Source organism: Neolamprologus multifasciatus, chromosome 14 (genome assembly GCF_963576455.1).
Source record: "Neolamprologus multifasciatus chromosome 14, fNeoMul1.2, whole genome shotgun sequence".
Classification (NCBI taxonomy): domain Eukaryota; kingdom Metazoa; phylum Chordata; class Actinopteri; order Cichliformes; family Cichlidae; genus Neolamprologus; species Neolamprologus multifasciatus.
This window is the reverse complement of record NC_140452.1, coordinates 24,332,430-24,349,312: the sequence shown is the minus strand read 5'-3', so window position 1 is coordinate 24,349,312 and position 16,883 is coordinate 24,332,430. Positions and strand designations below refer to the sequence as shown.

General features: G+C 40.0%; 1 protein-coding gene across 3 annotated transcripts; it reads right to left on the bottom strand.

The window, feature by feature from the left end:
* Window positions 1-5,416: 5,416 nt before the first annotated feature.
* tbrg1 (transforming growth factor beta regulator 1) lies at window positions 5,417-13,628 on the bottom strand. 3 transcript variants are annotated; one of them, XM_085130585.1, is made up of 15 exons: window positions 12,529-13,627; window positions 12,249-12,386; window positions 11,519-11,576; window positions 11,329-11,411; window positions 11,061-11,097; window positions 10,642-10,704; window positions 9,337-9,573; window positions 8,267-8,337; window positions 7,937-8,178; window positions 7,709-7,845; window positions 7,457-7,603; window positions 7,224-7,321; window positions 6,977-7,087; window positions 6,688-6,830; window positions 5,417-6,399 (listed from the first exon to the last, which is right to left on the bottom strand). In XM_085130585.1, exons 2-15 carry the CDS (start codon window positions 12,365-12,367, stop codon window positions 6,311-6,313), a joined length of 1,635 nt encoding a protein of 544 aa, XP_084986711.1. In that variant the 5' UTR covers window positions 12,368-12,386; window positions 12,529-13,627; the 3' UTR covers window positions 5,417-6,310. The 3 variants fall into 3 exon arrangements, with proteins under 3 accessions (XP_084986711.1, XP_084986712.1, XP_084986713.1); XM_085130586.1 differs by lacking the exon at window positions 10,642-10,704 and having other exon boundaries at window positions 12,529-13,628; XM_085130587.1 differs by lacking the exon at window positions 12,529-13,627 and having other exon boundaries at window positions 12,231-12,365.
* Window positions 13,629-16,883: the final 3,255 nt, after the last annotated feature.

Below are 16,883 nucleotides of genomic sequence, written 5' to 3'. Positions count from 1 at the left end.
ACAACCTGTGACCTTCATCAGGTTTTATTTAATTGTGTTAGACAAAATCTCATATGCTCTTCATGCAGCTGAGTACATCAAGTGTTTAAAACGGAAGCTGTGCAGGTCTGAGATCAGCAGCTTTGTGAAACACCAAACTGAGGTCCTGATAATGCTGATATATAGTGACACAGTTACATGAGTGATTAATCCTTTTGTTTTTTTGTCTTTAACTTTATCAATAAAGCTGCAGCCTTCACTACAGCACGTGTGGTACTTTAACCTTTGTACTGTTTTCATCAGTTCATTTTGCAGTTAACATGTGATGATGTTGGATGATCTGTCTGCTGTCACTCAATGGGGCTGAGGTCTGAATCTGAGGGCAGCTCCTGTAATCACAAAGACAACAGAACCATCACAAACTCAGATATAAATTTTATCCCTCAATATTGAAATAAAGCTGATTCTTCTGTCCTCACACACTCAGGATCTGAAGTTCTTCTCTTACATTTTTTTTCAGTATTACAGTACACTACAGTACTTTAATCCATAGTTCCTGATTAATGAGGAGTTACTGAAGTACAAGCTTTTAAAAAAAATGTTACTGTCTTTACAGATGTGGCAAGAGACTGAAAACATGCTGTTGTTTGCACATATTTAATATTCAGCTCTGCACAGGAGCTGAAGCTGAGTGCAGCCTGTTGCTTTTACAGTATAACACTTGTAATAAAAGTACAGTAACAGTATTTAGTGACTGAGCAGCCCGGGGCGTTTCTCTTGATTTCTTTAGTAAATTCATTCACCTGCACAGCTAAACGAACCTAGACAGCCGAGTGCTCATTTTAGCTAGCTAGGTCTCAGGAGCTAGCTAAGGACGGTAGTTACGGATTAGCTTACAAACACGTTTAACTTACCGAAAAAGTGCAGCGGGGCCTCGGGTCCTTCTGTCGGGTAGTCCAGTTCACTGAAGAACACCTCAGGCTGTCAGGTTAAAACACTCGGTCGTGTTTTCGTAGCGTAAAGGCTGGGCGTCCTCTCAGACCCTACGCTCTATCTGCTATTCGCGAACAGAGACACGCAAGTTTCTCCGTGACTGCAGCTGTCAGTCAAAGCTCTTATGATGACGTTTCACCCCAATTTAACATCACCGCGGTAGGAATTAGAATCAAACTTATGGGAAATGAGACCCCTTGAACATCAATCAGCGTGATGAGAACTATTGAAAACAAAAGAAAGAATCTTTGGAAAAAAATTATCTAAGGAGAATTAATTTATTTTAGTCTGACCCCAGTCCCATCCGCTAACATGGAGGAGGCGGGGTTTATGACCTATACTGCAGCCAGACACCAGGGGGCGATAGAGACGTTTTGGCTTCATTTTTGGGGTGCTGTCGCGTCGTCCATGTTTTCTACAGTCAATGGTGAATACACATTTGTTTTCTATGATACATTAAAGTACATGTTGATGTGGCACTAAATCCTTATTTTTATATGTAAGAAATGAGAGGGAATGAGAGTTTATAGCAGCTAGTTTTGGAGCTGCTTCCTCTAAACCAGGGGTCTCAAACTCGTGGTCCGGGGGCCACTAGCGGCCCACGTCACCCCTACTTGCAGCCCGTATATTGACGTGAGGAAATATAATGTGATTTGGCCCTTGAAGTTACTTTTTCTGTTAGGGAGGATTTGTTTGTTGTTGAGTGCAGTGTTAAAATAAGTTCTTTAAAAACAAACAAATGATTTAATATGAGCAGAGAGTACAAACATGTTGAGGGATTGGCTGTGTTAGTTCAGTGAGAGAGTTGTTTGTGAAAACAATTTTTGCTAGCAGTCAAAAACTAATGTGTACACTTATGTCTGCATTTTTGTTTTGTCAAATATGAACAAAATCATAGCAGAAGTGCTGCCACAAAATCATAGCAACCAGAAAGAGGGTAACAACTTGTTTATTTGGTAGTTCAATGAAAAGCTTCAGTTAAGAGTGGGAAAAAAAACTGCGTTCATGTTTGCAGTTTTGTCTTTACACCATAATTGAAATTTATCCATCTTCTTCCGCTTTATCCGGGGCCGGGTCGCGGGGGCAGCAGCCTAAGAGAAGCCCAGACCTCCCTCTCCCCAGCCACCTCCTCCAGCTTATCCGGGGGAACACCAAGGTGTCAGGCCAGCCGAGAGATATAATCTCTCCAGCGTGTCCTGGGTCTGCCCCGGGGTAAATTGAAATTTAAAAAAACAAAACACTGCATTTTTGGAAATATTTGAGGGTGTTTTCTTGTTTGTTTTTTGTACTACTTAAACACTAAAGAGGCCCTCCAATGAGATGACAGTGCCAGCAGTGGCCCACAGCTCAGTTTGAGACCCCTGGTCTATACCTTCCTGTATTTCCCTGAGGATAGTAGCTCATACTCTGGAAAAATATATGGGATGGGTCACTGAAAATTTTATAAATGTGATGAATCACATTTATCTCATATTTTGACTGGAGAGACTGATATATGTTAGATTTGGTTTTTACTGCAAGTGAGTCAAGCCAGACTGCCATCCCATATAGCAAACCTTTCAGTGCTGCATTGAAAATGAAGTCTGTTTGTTCATTTCTAACATAAAAATCAACATAAACTTCCCATTTAAAACATGTATCTATATAGATGCCCAAATACCTATATGAGCTAACCTGCTCTGTTGTACAGCCTTAAACACCACTGGGCCATGTACCCATATACCTTTAGGGTCAAATATAATTTCTTTCATTTTGTTCACTATGGAGACCACATGGTGTTGGAGAAGTCTCCAGAGAGAGCTGTGCTCTGAGGATATGGCCCTGAGGCTGCACAGGTTACCGTCTCCTTGTCAGGATTAATGAAACAAATGAAGCAAATCTCACCATTCACTGTGACAAACGGTAAGTACAGCACGTTGTTGACATCTCTACTGATTGGAAACAGAAGTCAAACTAAGTGAACCTGACAGCAGCAGGTATGGCGGGTACCTCACTTTTGCTTTAGAGCTTCTATTATGTAACTGCTGTGAGGGCATTCAGGCAGTAAATGTAAAGTTTTGAATCAATCACTTGCATTTGGGTAAAAAATTGTATCACATTGATTTGGTAATTTTACTTGATCGCAGTTTGTGTATTGGTTTGTCTCTTTGTGGTAACCCTAAAACAGACTGGTGACCAGTCCGGGGTGTACCCTGTCTCTGGACCTATAGTAGCTGGGATAGGCTCCAGCCCCTCCTTCCACGATGTGTTCACAAACATTGAACACTTACATTTTTACCAGTTGCAGCTGTAGTTTGTAGATGCTAAATAAATGAAAACTAAAAGTTTCATGATGCTGTGGTGGGGCCAAAAGACAAGTTAAGCATGTTTGTTTGTCTGCAGCTCATTAGTAAGACGCATTCTGCTTTGCTCACCTGCTCTGCACACACACTAAACATACATTGCACTTTCAGTGTCGCCATAGGGTTGGTCTAAACATCCACAGCACTGTCTGAAAAACTGAAATTGATTTGAAGTTTTACTTCCTGTTCAAATACTGCCTGTCCCACACTCAGCCTGGAGCAATTTTCTCAATCTGGTGCCAAGTATCCTGTTTGATATCCTTTCAGAGGTCCCTTCACCATGTTTTCTTTAGCCTACCTCTTTTTCTTCTCCTCACTTGTGGGCTCCATGTCAGGGTTATCTGGTGATGTTGTTGCCCGGTTTCCTCAGTGTATGTCTAATGCATCTTCTACCTTTATAGGTACTTGCTTTGCTTTCCCCCCACAGGTCGTGATTACAGATCTTTGGCCAAAAAGTCTCCAAAATTTTGCTTGGGCAGCTGTTGATGAAGTTCTGCATCTTATTGATGGCAGCTTTTGTCATCTTCCAATATTCTGTACCATAGAGCAACACTGATTTCACATTGGGGCTGTAGATTCTGGTCTTCAAGTATTCCTGACTTTACAGCATTTAACAGCACAAAAGTGTGAGAAAATCTTCATCTGCATCATGAGTAATTCGACTAATAAGACGCTTCATAATCATCATCTCATACATTTTAATATTTAAAGGTACAAAGTCTAAAACGTAGACATGCTTATTAAGGAAAATACAACTGGAAGAGGGATGAGCACACTTTTCCACTTTGCTTTGTATGCATATTTTGCCTCACCTCCAAATAAGAGCACACTGTGTTTATGCATTAGAGACTAACATCCTGGCTTTACAGATGATAGCCAACACAATTTTGCACACTATTGCACATTCAATAAGCATGCATCTTGTCTTATACTGGCCAGGTAAAATAATAACGGAAATCACTAAAATAGAACACCATGATCTAGATGTGTCTGCATGTGAAACCAACTCTACACTTGAAAAGTGTGGGGAAGAAGGTGTGCGCTATTTACTACAAGTACTACACACAGTTTGACTTGATTACTTTTAAGAAGCTCCTGCTCAAGCATTCAGTGGGTCATTAAAGCATTTCTCATGGTTGTGGCCTGATATGCTGCCAGGACACGGTATGTCTCTGGCATGACTTTAACATCTAAGGACATTTTTTCTCTGACAAAAAGCTAAACAGAGATTTTCCATTTTCCTCTGAACTGCTTTTGGTTTACTGTTTGATGTGTTGACTTGTTCTTGTGATCTTAGCACATCACTCTTTCAAAAACATTAAAAAATTTTTAGTCCTGCACTGTATTTTTTTTTTTCACGATCCATCCCCGAAATGACTAGGATGTAGCCTATAGACTGACTCTGTGTCCCAAATCCGAGGTTTATGATGCCCATCCTCGGACGTTTCCCCAAAGAAACTGCTACCATTTAAGTATTCAGTATGTTCAGGCAGCCTCTGTCACAGGCTCCAAAAAGGTCTTCGAGGTAGGACTGGCAGCGATATAGGTGTGAGTTAGCATTTCCACTAATTGCAAGTTTAGCAGTTTGAATGAGAAACACATTGCAAAACACTTCAGAGCCTGGAAATCTCTGTGCATTTGTGCTAGTAATAAATAAATGTCACAGGGTGGACTCTGAATCCCTAAGCAATAGTCTCAGTTAGTGCTATCTGGATAATATATGTACATTGACTGCATTTAACTTCCTTTTTACCGCTGTCACAGCCAGATAGTCACATTCATTTATTCACTTAAGTGTCCCATCATTAAGTGTCTCATCCCACTGGAATGTAAAGTAATGCTATTAGACTAACGCTGCTATGTAATAGATTTGTTTTGGCTAGCTTGGAGTCCAATTCAGATGTCCCCATGAAGAAAATAAAGTATGTGTGCATCTAGGAACGAAATGATTATATCTACTTCAAGGTTTTAATAGTAGTATAACACTGAAACTGAAATTTGCAGACAATTACTGCACCGTGTGAATGTAGAAAAGGATGGCAAATGTTTATTTTAACACACTATGAATTGAAATTTACAATACAAGTCATTTTGACTCAAAATCTGCACAAATAAATGAAAACTAAGGGAGTCTGATGTGTTGCGTTCAAATCCAACACTTTTCCTGAAAACAAGAACAAAATACAGAAACATGTTTTGCTAAATGCGAGCACAAACTGGGAAAAAAAACTTAACTGTAATGTACCAGTTAAATACCTGGGCAATATGTATCCCATACATGGAAAAGCATAGCAACTATTTTCACATGGTTTTCTGTGCAACTTGTAATTATTAAGTAACGTTATAGCAATAAAACTGAAACATCAGCTGGAGCTCAGGCTTCAAAATAAAGCACAGCTATTTTTCACATACAGTAGAAAGCCAAGAGGTGTACTTTGAAGGAAGATTAACCTGACCTGAGCTGCAAGTCAGATTTTTCAATGTCGCAAAACAAGCTCTTATATTTTGGCTTGATCACCATGGTAACTTGTGTTGCACAGATAAACAAAATCAGTAAATACTTAGTCGTGATTTGCTGCCAATTCTATTTTATACATTTGTATTGCAGCTGACAGAACAGACTATAAAGGTAACAGGTTTTTAGTGATAACCACAGACAATATATATCACTAGTGTGTGAATGTGTGTGTGAATGTGTGAATGACTGAATGTAGTGTAAAGCGCTTTGGGGTCCTTAGGGACTAAGTAAAGCGCTATACAAACACAGGCCATTTACCATTTGGCAAAACATAATCAATCAATTGAACCAAAATGAAAACACCCACTTTTATTGAAGTTTAAACAGAGCCTAACTAACAAAAAGCCACATTGGAAAGAAAGCCCAGGCCCCCTGGTGGAGGGAAAAAAATATGCTCCATCTTGTAATTTACAAGGAATATTTACAACAACTAAGCTCAGGTATGGCCTTGATTTCAGAGGTGCTCCAGCACAGAGCATCAGGAGCTGAAATATGAGGTTGAAGCCTTCATGGTGGGGGAGGTGAGGTGATGCTGATGAGATGAACTAGGAGACTGTGGTGTCTGTCCTGAGGGAAGATGGAGATAGAGAAGTCATCGTCATTGTCACGCTGAGTAATCATCATGTCAGCGCTGGCAAAACAAACAAAACTGCTTTGAAATCCAAAGTGTAACATCTGTGATGAATAACAAACACACTCCAGCAGAGCAAAGTACAGCTGAGTCATCTGCTTTGTTCAGACAACAGCTGTTGACACAGTTTTTGATTTGTGTCCCAACCAATGACAAGCCCCCCCATCCAACCTGTGACTCACTGTACAGTAAACCCATCTGTCACTTTAATGGAAAGTACATGCCTGTGATATGCTCTGTCTTGATGTTCTCAAAGCCGTGGTGCCTCTGGAACGCTTCAAAGTTGATTGAGGCGTCATCCTCTGATAGGCTGTGAGGGACCTGGCCATCGCCGGGGCGACACACCTCAAAACGAATCCATCTGTAGCTAAATAAACAATTAAAAAAAACAAAAACAAAACATAAATACTATAAAGACATTTTTAAGATGTCTAGAATGCAAGTGAGCTAAACCTAGAAAAGCTGAATATATCAAGCTGAGAATCCGTTGTTAGGGAGCATATATGCACTTACTTGCTACACTTGCGAGCTCCGGGACAACTCTGGATGAGATTCTGGATAGTGGGATGAGAGAAGCCAAAGAAATCTGCTCCTGATGGAACAATCGACACCACGGACTTGGAACTAAGAAGAATGTGCAGAAGGATTTATTTTAACTGAAGGTGACAAAAACAAATTCAAGTTGTACAAGCAGGTTAAGTAACTGGAAGACAAAAGCTTTGTCATGTTTGTTCAGAATGTGGCGGTGAAGTTGCTCTACCTCACAGACGCAATGGCCTTCAGTAGATTGGCATGGCACGTAAGGGCGGAGGAGGCCACGATCGCATTCTGAGGGTCCTCTTCAGGCACGATCTCAAACTGGAGATGGAGGGTGTTTGAAAAAAATAATTGTTTAAAGTAATAAATCTTAATCTTAGTGTCGTGTGTTCACCTAAAAGTAAACCGAATTTATATAAACATGTATCAAAACTTGCATGCGAGATGAGAACTGACCTGTGGGCCTGTTCCCCCGTCCTTGATTTGGCAGGTGTAGAGGCACTGCTGCTCGGGGTTTTTCATGCTGGCAAAGATGCGCGTGCTGCAGAAACCCACTGGGTAGATGGCACACTCGTCATGAAACAGCATTCTGTCTGTGATGATCTGGAGAGCAGACAAGAAGGATTCAGTCATTAGTGTCAGCATTTCGACTAAAGATTGGAACTTTAAAACCTCAGCTCAGAGGTTTACTGTCACTGAGACACTGACCTCGCCCAGACTGTAGACTGTCAAACCTCCCAGTACTATGGGAAAGACAGGACGGCCAGAAGAGTCCAGAGGGATTGGTTGCACCACCTTCCGTGAGCCATCTGCGAGTTTTCTCTTCTTGGACATCTTCTTTGGAACTAAAAGCCCAATTTCAACACAATTTAGTTGTATACAGCAACACAAGGATGTCATTTTCTGTCTTAATAAATATTTGATCGTAACACTCACGTTCATCCTTTCCATTCTCCCTCCCCCGCTCCTTCCTTTCCTTTTTGGGTTTTTTAAGTGCTCCTTCTTCGCCTGTTGGCACTGTTGATGACACACTGTGAGTAGTGGACAGACCTGAAGCCCCAGAAGGACCTGAGGACAATGCCACTGGTGGTAAAGGTAGATGAGCGCTTGAGCTGGGTGTGGGCAGTAGCTCCCCCTCTGACAGAGACTGGTATTGCAACAAGGATTTTAGTAAGAACCTGAAAATAAAAAAATGAATGAATACCATGTGCCATTAGAGCAAAAGCACATCATTCCGCATGTCACACAGCAGTCACCTGTACTCACCTCCGCTCCTCCTTTGCTCTCAGAAACTTTTCTTCTATGTGAGCAACTTCATCACAGAGAGCTGCATTCTCCTGTTGGCAAAATTACACCTCGGTGTGGTCAGATTGGATAACATACTTTTCATGTCCTAGTCTACACTTAGACACTTTTGGGGTACCTAATAAATTTGGATCCCCTTATTCTTTCAGAGCATCATTAATTCTCCATAACAGAATCAACAAGGTACAGGAAACATTAGAGATTTTGGTTTATATTGATAAGACAGCATTTCACAGTTATCCATGACGTGAATTTCCTGTTCTACCACACTGAGGACTGAGGTGACTGAGAAGGTCATCGTCTCATGACTCACCGTCATGTTCAAGAAACCAGTTTGAGATTATCTATGCTTTTTTTGACATGAAACACCATATTGCTGGAAGAAGCCATCAGAAGATGGACACACTGATCACAAGCGCCCAAAAGTGTGCCAGAAAAAAGCCCTCATCCCACATACCGCACACTTCTTACACCACCAGAAGCCTGAACTGTTGAGACAAGGCAGGATGGATCCATGATTTCATGTTGTTTATGTGAAATTCTGACCGTACCATCCATAAAGACATCAAGACTCATCAGACCACGCAATGTTTTTCCAAACTGTAGTGCCAATTTGTTTTTCTTATTCACAGTAGTGGAATGCTCTTCTGGAGACCTTGGTTGTAACAAGGACTGCAGATTTCTTTTTTGTTCTAACTGAGTTAGTGCCTTCTTTTCTGCTTGAAGCAGTTTGCTCATTCTCCTCTGACCTCAACAAAGCACTTTCATGTTGAGAACTGCTGCTCATACTTTTTTGCACCATTCTTTGTAAAACTCAGCAGTTTCTAAAAGACTCCAACACCAACAACTATATCAGATTCAATTAAAAATGGTTGTCTCGATCATATCTGCATGCCTAAATGCACTGAGTTGTTGCTATGTGATTGGCTGATTTGCATTATTAGGTAATCAGGTGTACCTACTAAAGTGGCTGGTGAGTTTATATGCATGATGTAAGACTGTTTATTTTTATGGAAACATCATTTACTTACAAATATCATGGCACGAGCAGCTTTGCGCAGCCGGAGGTACTTGAGCCTATACTTTTCATTCTGGTTCTTTCGTGGACCCCTCTTCCCCTTGGCCTTATGCTCAGAGGAGGTAGTGGGAGAAGTGAAGGTGGGTGCTGAGGCTCCTGACCCAGAACCAGAGATGGTATTCTGCTGCGGCGAGCTGAGGAAAGACTGGGCGGAGAAAGCCTGCAGGGCCTGTTGCCGCTCCTCATCAGTCTGTAAGGAATCAGAGATGAAGGGGAGACAAACACAGAGGATTGTTCATTTGTAGCACGAGTTCCTGAGTGTTAAGTCTAATTGTTGAATGTTTTTCATTATGCTTCTTAAATTTGTAAGGTCTTAGTTCAATCTATAGGATCAAGACATGCCTTTGTCCCTGACCACCTCTCCAGCCACTCTGTGCTGGGGGAGGATTATTACACATCCCTTGTGAAGATTCTGTTTGATGTTTGGTAAGCTTCCCGCCCTTTGTATGGCTTCACTGTGTTATGCATGGTGAACCATACATTGGGTGTGGGGGAGGTTACCCTCTTTATGACCAGGATGTTATTAGAAACAGCAGATGCATACAGATGTTTACACATACACACACATAGTGCCTTGTCTTAGAACCATTTGGGGGGTTTTATGGTGGGCAGTGCTTTGCTGTGATGTGTATTGTGTGAACTGTTTTCCCAATAAAAGGCAGCAAGCGGAGGCCGTCGTTGGGGTCATTGCGGTAGGATTCAGAGTGCTTTCTGAGACACCGGCTAAGGCCTCCCTTGCTAGCAAGTAAAAGATGTTCGTCTTGTTTTTGTCGTTAACGAGAATAAGTTTCTGAACCAGCGGGGTTTGTGGAAACACAGACCCAACACTCAGCCTAATGCTTGTGCTTTCCTCAGAATGATGAAATGTACACAAAAAACAAAACAAAACACAGATGCAGCTTCCACTAAAAGTGGCTTTTGACAAATAACAAAAGTTCAACCAAACAAAAGATGCACAAGAAATTAAAACAGAACTGAACTCCCTGTCTCAGCTTATTTCACTCAGACACAGGCTTAATGCAAAAATGCTAGTTGTAATAATGTGAACTTTTAATTCTGTATATATGAATTTTTTCAATTACTTAGAACAGTTTTGTGTATCCCTCTACACTTCTGGGTCCGGCTCTTTTGTGAAAAGAAAGGCTTCCGTATTTATCCATAACCAACAGCAGGGCATACAAAGCAATGCAAATTTGCAGCACCTTATAATATATTTAGGTTTGGTATAACAGTGCCATTAGTATCTCAGATGACTCACCAGCAGAGCAAAGACTCCGTTTCTGTTTTCAATCCTCTTGAATCTCCTGCTGCCTTTTTGTGTCTGAAACATAATGCGAGACTGAGGCCAAATGCACGGGGCAGGAAAGGCTGGGTTTGATTCACACAAGCTGGGGGTCAATTTAGATGAATTCAATCATTATAAGATCACAGTTTAAAGGCCCGCACATCAGAGCGCACAGAGAACTGTCTGTTCCGATTACAGCCCAGAAATGTCTGCCTCATTAAAAAAATGATGCAAAACAAATAAAAGTCAAAGAAGCGGGATGGGAAAACAAAGGATGCTAACAGAAATGCAAAATGGTGTTTGCACCAAATCCACTCAACAGGTGATGGTGTAATTTACTGCACTCAACAGCAGAGGCTGCTGTGAGGCTGAGTCTCAAACATTTCCCTTACCTCGCGGTACATGACAGCTTCCAAGCTTGATTTTGCACTGCCAAGGAGAGAACAACGAGATGAGCAAAGTCTAAAGGATCATAGTGAATTACAGAAAACCATATCTCCCTCCTCCCTTGTACCCACTGAAAGACAGCAATCTTGCACACTCTTGGTTTTCATGAATTTGTTCTGATGCTGTCCAGCCAAAGCTCATCAAAACTTATGAAACTTGACTCTCAGATATGCTCTAATAACCTAGACAGTTAAAGTGAAGAGAACACTGTACTTGGATTGAACAAGTCCCCTGTCGATGATTCTCTGTTTAATTTCCTTTATGTGCATGGGACCTCCCGCTTCCTCCAAAACAATCTATGTAAGAGAAAGAAAGAAGAAAAAAAAACTTGCTACAAAACCAAACGCAAAAGACCCTCACTGCTGTGAATGTTACTGAAATGTTACAAATATATGGCCCATACCTGCGCAGCATCGAGCCACGTCAGGTTCGGTTTCTCTGCTATTTCGCTGGGTGGTTCACTGCAAACAGGAAATAAAACGTCAGTGTCCTCTGGTGTAAGTTATCTCCTTGATTTATTTGTACTTTAAAATTTTGGCATAATTTCCTGCAAGCACACCCACTTTATCTGGATACATGTTTATATTGCTTATGCAGAGGAATGACAAAAGGAAAAGTATATTACCTTTTAACCTTACAGTGCTGGGAAGTGATGACTTCTTAAAAGCATTTCAATAAATTCCCATAATAGTACATTTTTATGCTGACGGTGCCTCTGCTCATAGGACTCATGGGGTCACTGAGTATTATGATTATTATTATGTGAATCACATCAACTATGGTGTATGGATGGACACTAAAGGATGAAATATATTTTAGAAACATGGCACACTGAAGCTGTTCTGGCAGTATATGATGCCATAAGACCTTACTAAGACACACTTTCTCTTTCCTTGAATTTGTCAGTGATCTGAGGATTCTTCTGCTCTTAGCTGTACCCTAACTGAACATGGTGGTAAATGGACTGGTTTCGTATATAGAGGGTTTCTACTCTGCTTGAGTGTTCAAAACACTTGAAATTCTATAATCTATGTCAATACTAGCAGTATATTTCTTAATCCAAAATAAATGAAGTTACAGTAGACAGTAACATTTTAAAATGATGTATTATAAACCTGATCATTTTGAATCACCTCTCCAGAGTTTCAGTGCTGCCAGACAGAGTTGCAATGCTGTCCAGAGCAGGAAACAGAGAGTAGTTCCCCTGTCCATCAGCCTCCATCTCAGATTCAAACGTGTTGAGGGATTCCATGGAGGGCAGGTATGAGCATCTGCGAAGAAACGTCAATGAGAAAATATCTAGCTGCGTTTCAGGCTACAGGCGCTCCTCACTGCAGACCTCAAGCAAGGCAAACACTGACTTCTGCACAATAACATCAGGTACAGTAAGGACCAGCTACAAGCAAAACCTACCCAAATGAAACTGCAGCAAACACTTATTTCACTTCGTGCACTATTAGTTTCCGTGTCAACCGGAACCTTCGTCCGTCCTCATTGCATTGTTTACAGTCAGAGCGGCTAAATGCTAACATCAACTAGCTAGAAGTCATTGGCTAGGAGCAGTTTCCGTGTTCAAATCCAGAGTTGAAAGAATAAATATTTCACTAGTGTGGTCCAACTCGTGAACATATTTGACGTTGGGTTAAAAAAAGCGAATATCTATCACACTGTTACTGTAGCATAGTAAAGGTATATGTGGATCAAGAAGACTTGTATTGTAGTGATGGGTCGTTCGCGAACGAAATGGCTCTTAGAGCCGGCTCTTTGAAGTGAACGACGCGAGCCGGCTCCTTATTGGGAGCCGTGAGGGTTTTTTTTTTTTTTCTTTCTCTCACCCTCTCTCTCGCCCTTTTTTCCGCTAAACTCCGCGCGCCTGTACTTTGCGCTGGGCAGAGGGGGAGGGGCGTTAGTTACACTTGCAGTAGCTCAGGAACAGAGCCAGAGAGAAAGAGAGCGAGGGACAACAACGTCACATTAGAAAGGTATAGTAATCATCCACTATTTTCAGTTGCAGATTATAAAGGATTCAGAAATCATGCAGGCCCATATGACAGAGAATATGCATGTTCTTTTTGTTTTAATATTTTAATTTATATTTAATTGTGTTGTGGTTTGCAGTGTTTTGTGTTGTTTCACGTTAAATTTGTTTAAAAGGAAAAAGCTGAAAATTTAAATAGTTAAAAGTTCAAAATGTAAATAGTTGTTTTTTGTATTATATGATTTATTTATTACATTTTATGTGGAGTGAATAAATAAAGTATATTTATGGTGGCCCTTAGAGACAAAGCACGTACAAACTCCAAAACACGTACAAACTCCTAAGCATGTACAAACTCCAAAACACGTAAAAACTCCAAAACACGTAAAAACTCCAAAACACGTAAAAACTCAGAAGCACGTACAAACTCCAAAACATGTAAAAACTCAGAAGCACGTACAAACTCCAAAACACGTAAAAACTCAGAATCACGTACAAACTCAGAATCACGTACAAAAGAGTGCTCCAGGATGCTAGGGCGCAGTGTTGAGCTTTTGTTACCTAGTGGCTACACAAACCAGGAAGTATCAACAACCGGATTTGGTGTGTGGTAGTAACAGGTAAATGACAATTTTTTTTAAATTATTTGAATAAATATGAGTGCTTGTCTATAAATACACAAACAATACACACATGCTTTCAATTGTGTAATTTAAGTGATCTGGGTAGCTCTGCTTTGGAAGTTCAGTAAACGCTAGAAATGTGTTTTGGAGTTTGTACGTGCTTTTTGGAGTTTGTATATGCTTTAGAGTTTGTACGTGCTTTGTCTCTAGGGGCCGTATATAAACATATATAAATAAAACCACTTTTTTTTACATTAGTAATTCCTTTTCTGCATAATTTTATATTATTGTTAATGATTAAATAATTAAAGCAACAAAACAACCTGAAGAGCCGGTTCGGAGCCGAAAGAGCCGGCTCTTTTTAGTGAGCCGAGCCGGAAGAGCCGGATCTCTAAAAAGAGCCGGAAATCCCATCACTATTGTATTGGAACCAAAGACGGATGAGCACTTTACCGGATATCCGGTGTACATGTACGTCTCGTCAAAATAAAATCCGAACGTTACACTTAGAAAAAAAAAACCTTTTCCATTATTTTATTTAAATTGTTACTTATCTGTTACTACTGTACTGCACCCCTTAAGTGTTTCACAGTATGAGTGATGATATTCTGGTTTTAATCTTTTTTTCTTTTTCTTTTTTAAATAACATTAGGCATGCTACATTTTGTTGTCCCGTTTATCATCTAGTTTAGTTGAATCTTGAAAATCTTGAAAATGACTATTTTCCAACTGTGAAAATCTTTCTTTCTGGCTTCTGTGCTTTTTTTTTTAATGTAGTGTCTTAGGTAAAATGTGAGGCATTTAATATATGCTGATTTAAAACTACTACGCCGCTGCAAATAGTTACAAAATAGTTGTCAGGTGTGCAAATGGTTGTACCTTTTCAAAATGTATCCTGCTTCTTTTTTTCCCAGCATGTCAAGGAAGTAGGTGAGAAAAAACTTTACCACTATGAAATATAATTAGTGGATTTCTTGGGGGGCAGCAGCTTATTGTGATTAAAACGTCAGAGGTGAGTGCTTTTTGACATAGATTACCAAGAAGGCTGTAACAATGATACACCTCGTGTCTGACAAGGAAACATCTTGCTGTAACTCAAATTTATAGTAATTTGAATGGCATGACCTTCTATTTAAGGTACTGTGTTTAGAGATGGCTACCATACTTGAACTCCTTACAAAATTCTGCTCCAGTAGCTGTTTTAGACTGAGATGTGCACAAACAGTATTTCTCTCTGCTGAGTTTTCAGATAATGTCTTTACCCATTCTTTATGATGGCTTGTGTGGTCGAGACTTATTTGATGTTTGCATGATGAATCACCAATTACAAGGACATCTTGCATGTTTAAATATTCCTGACTGTTGGAAATTAGAACATCTAACATGATCAGCATTTCCTGTCCAAATTACAACAGCACTACCGCCTGTTTTTTATCAAAACGTAATTGCAATAAAATGGTCAACATTCTCTTAAATCTGTTTAGAAGCAGTTCTAATCTTTTTTTAAATAGTTTTTTCTCTTTAAGACAACCAAATATTTTCTACAAATTAAAGGGTACATACACCAAGGATATCTAACCAAAGTGAAATATAGATATATTTTTTCCTTAGACGTGCCTGATTCAGTGGAAGTGAATGAAATTTCCCTTGTGGTGTGTCTGCATAATTTATAGATCGTACTGTAAATCGAACAACTTTTTGACAATTATCAGAGGACAAACTGAGAGTGGGGATTTGCTGTTGTGCATAAATGAAATTGACGGTACACACTTCCACTGCACTGGAGTGTCAGAAATTTTAGTAACAGATATTTTGACTTTTGGCAGTAAAACTAAAACTCAGAGGAGAATTTTTGGTGACTAACCATTTGAAGGTCTCCTACTCTTGTGAGTTGTATCATTTGTACTGGATCACTTCTTAGGCCTGTTCTTGCTCTGTGGCTCAACCAAAACACATGAAACACTAAACTATAAAATCCTTAATTTATCCATATCCATGTTCAAAACGGTGACTCAGGCTTCTTCCGTTATTGGAGCTCGTCTTATGTGGCTTTACAAACTGTGTGGTCTTATTTCCGAAATTGCAGCATCTGAGCAAAGCATGTGAGCGTTTCACAACGTAACAGTTCAGACACGATCGAGAAAAAACACAGCAGCTTAAATTGTTTCCCAATGTTTTGCTGTGTCACTGCATGTTGATATATGCAACTCATATCAGTCCTGCTAGTTGCATGTTGTCATACCTAAAGAGGGCAGAGAAGCTGTAGAAATTGTAGAATTGTACATCCTGTTTTTGCCTTATAGAATAGAATAAATAGAATAGCCCTTTATTCTCATTGTACACGTACAATGAAATTGTGCTTTTTGTCTTTTTTGTAAAGAATAAAATATGTGAAATATATATGTTTTAATCAATCACTGTACCAGTTTCCTATTTACCCTAGCAAAATATAAAGAAAAGAGTGGGGACTCAAGACTATACAATACTATATGTATCACATATTCTGAAACTTAGCGTCCTCTCTGTGACCCTGTTGACGGAAGTTGTGTGAGCCTCCGGGTTCTATGAAAAGGTGTGTGTCACCAAAGATAATCCCATAAACCAGGGGATTGGCATCAACACCCTTATAACCCACTAACACCATAACAAAGATACATTCCCAAATGAATTCCTAACATCCGCCCTTGAAGAGGATTGCATGTTTGTTGTAACATTGTTTACCTGTTTCATATTCAGTGGGAACATTTGTAGTTTGGGCAGCTACTGTTTGTTTTCAAGTGTGCCACATCGATAAGAGTGATGTGAAGTAGAAGTTTACTGAGTGACTCTGAAGTCACTGTATTATCATTACAACGGCTTTGTCAGCTTTGCCTGTCCACGTCATATTTCTGTACAATATAAAATTCTAAGTAACTGAAATATTGATTAATGAGTGAAGATGTGAGATGAAAAAGGCGACGCGTCACATTTAAGACATCACAACAATGAGCTGAGACAATTTACACAGGAAGAAATGGAAGATGATTTTTTTTATATGATTACTATAATGTCCTGTGTTTCTCCACCGTCTTTCTTTCTGTGCCTACAACAGCCCAGCGGAGTTCAGAGACAGTGTTTGTTACTTGGTGGAGTTTCTGTTGGGGTCAGAGGATCGGGGACCTGGATTC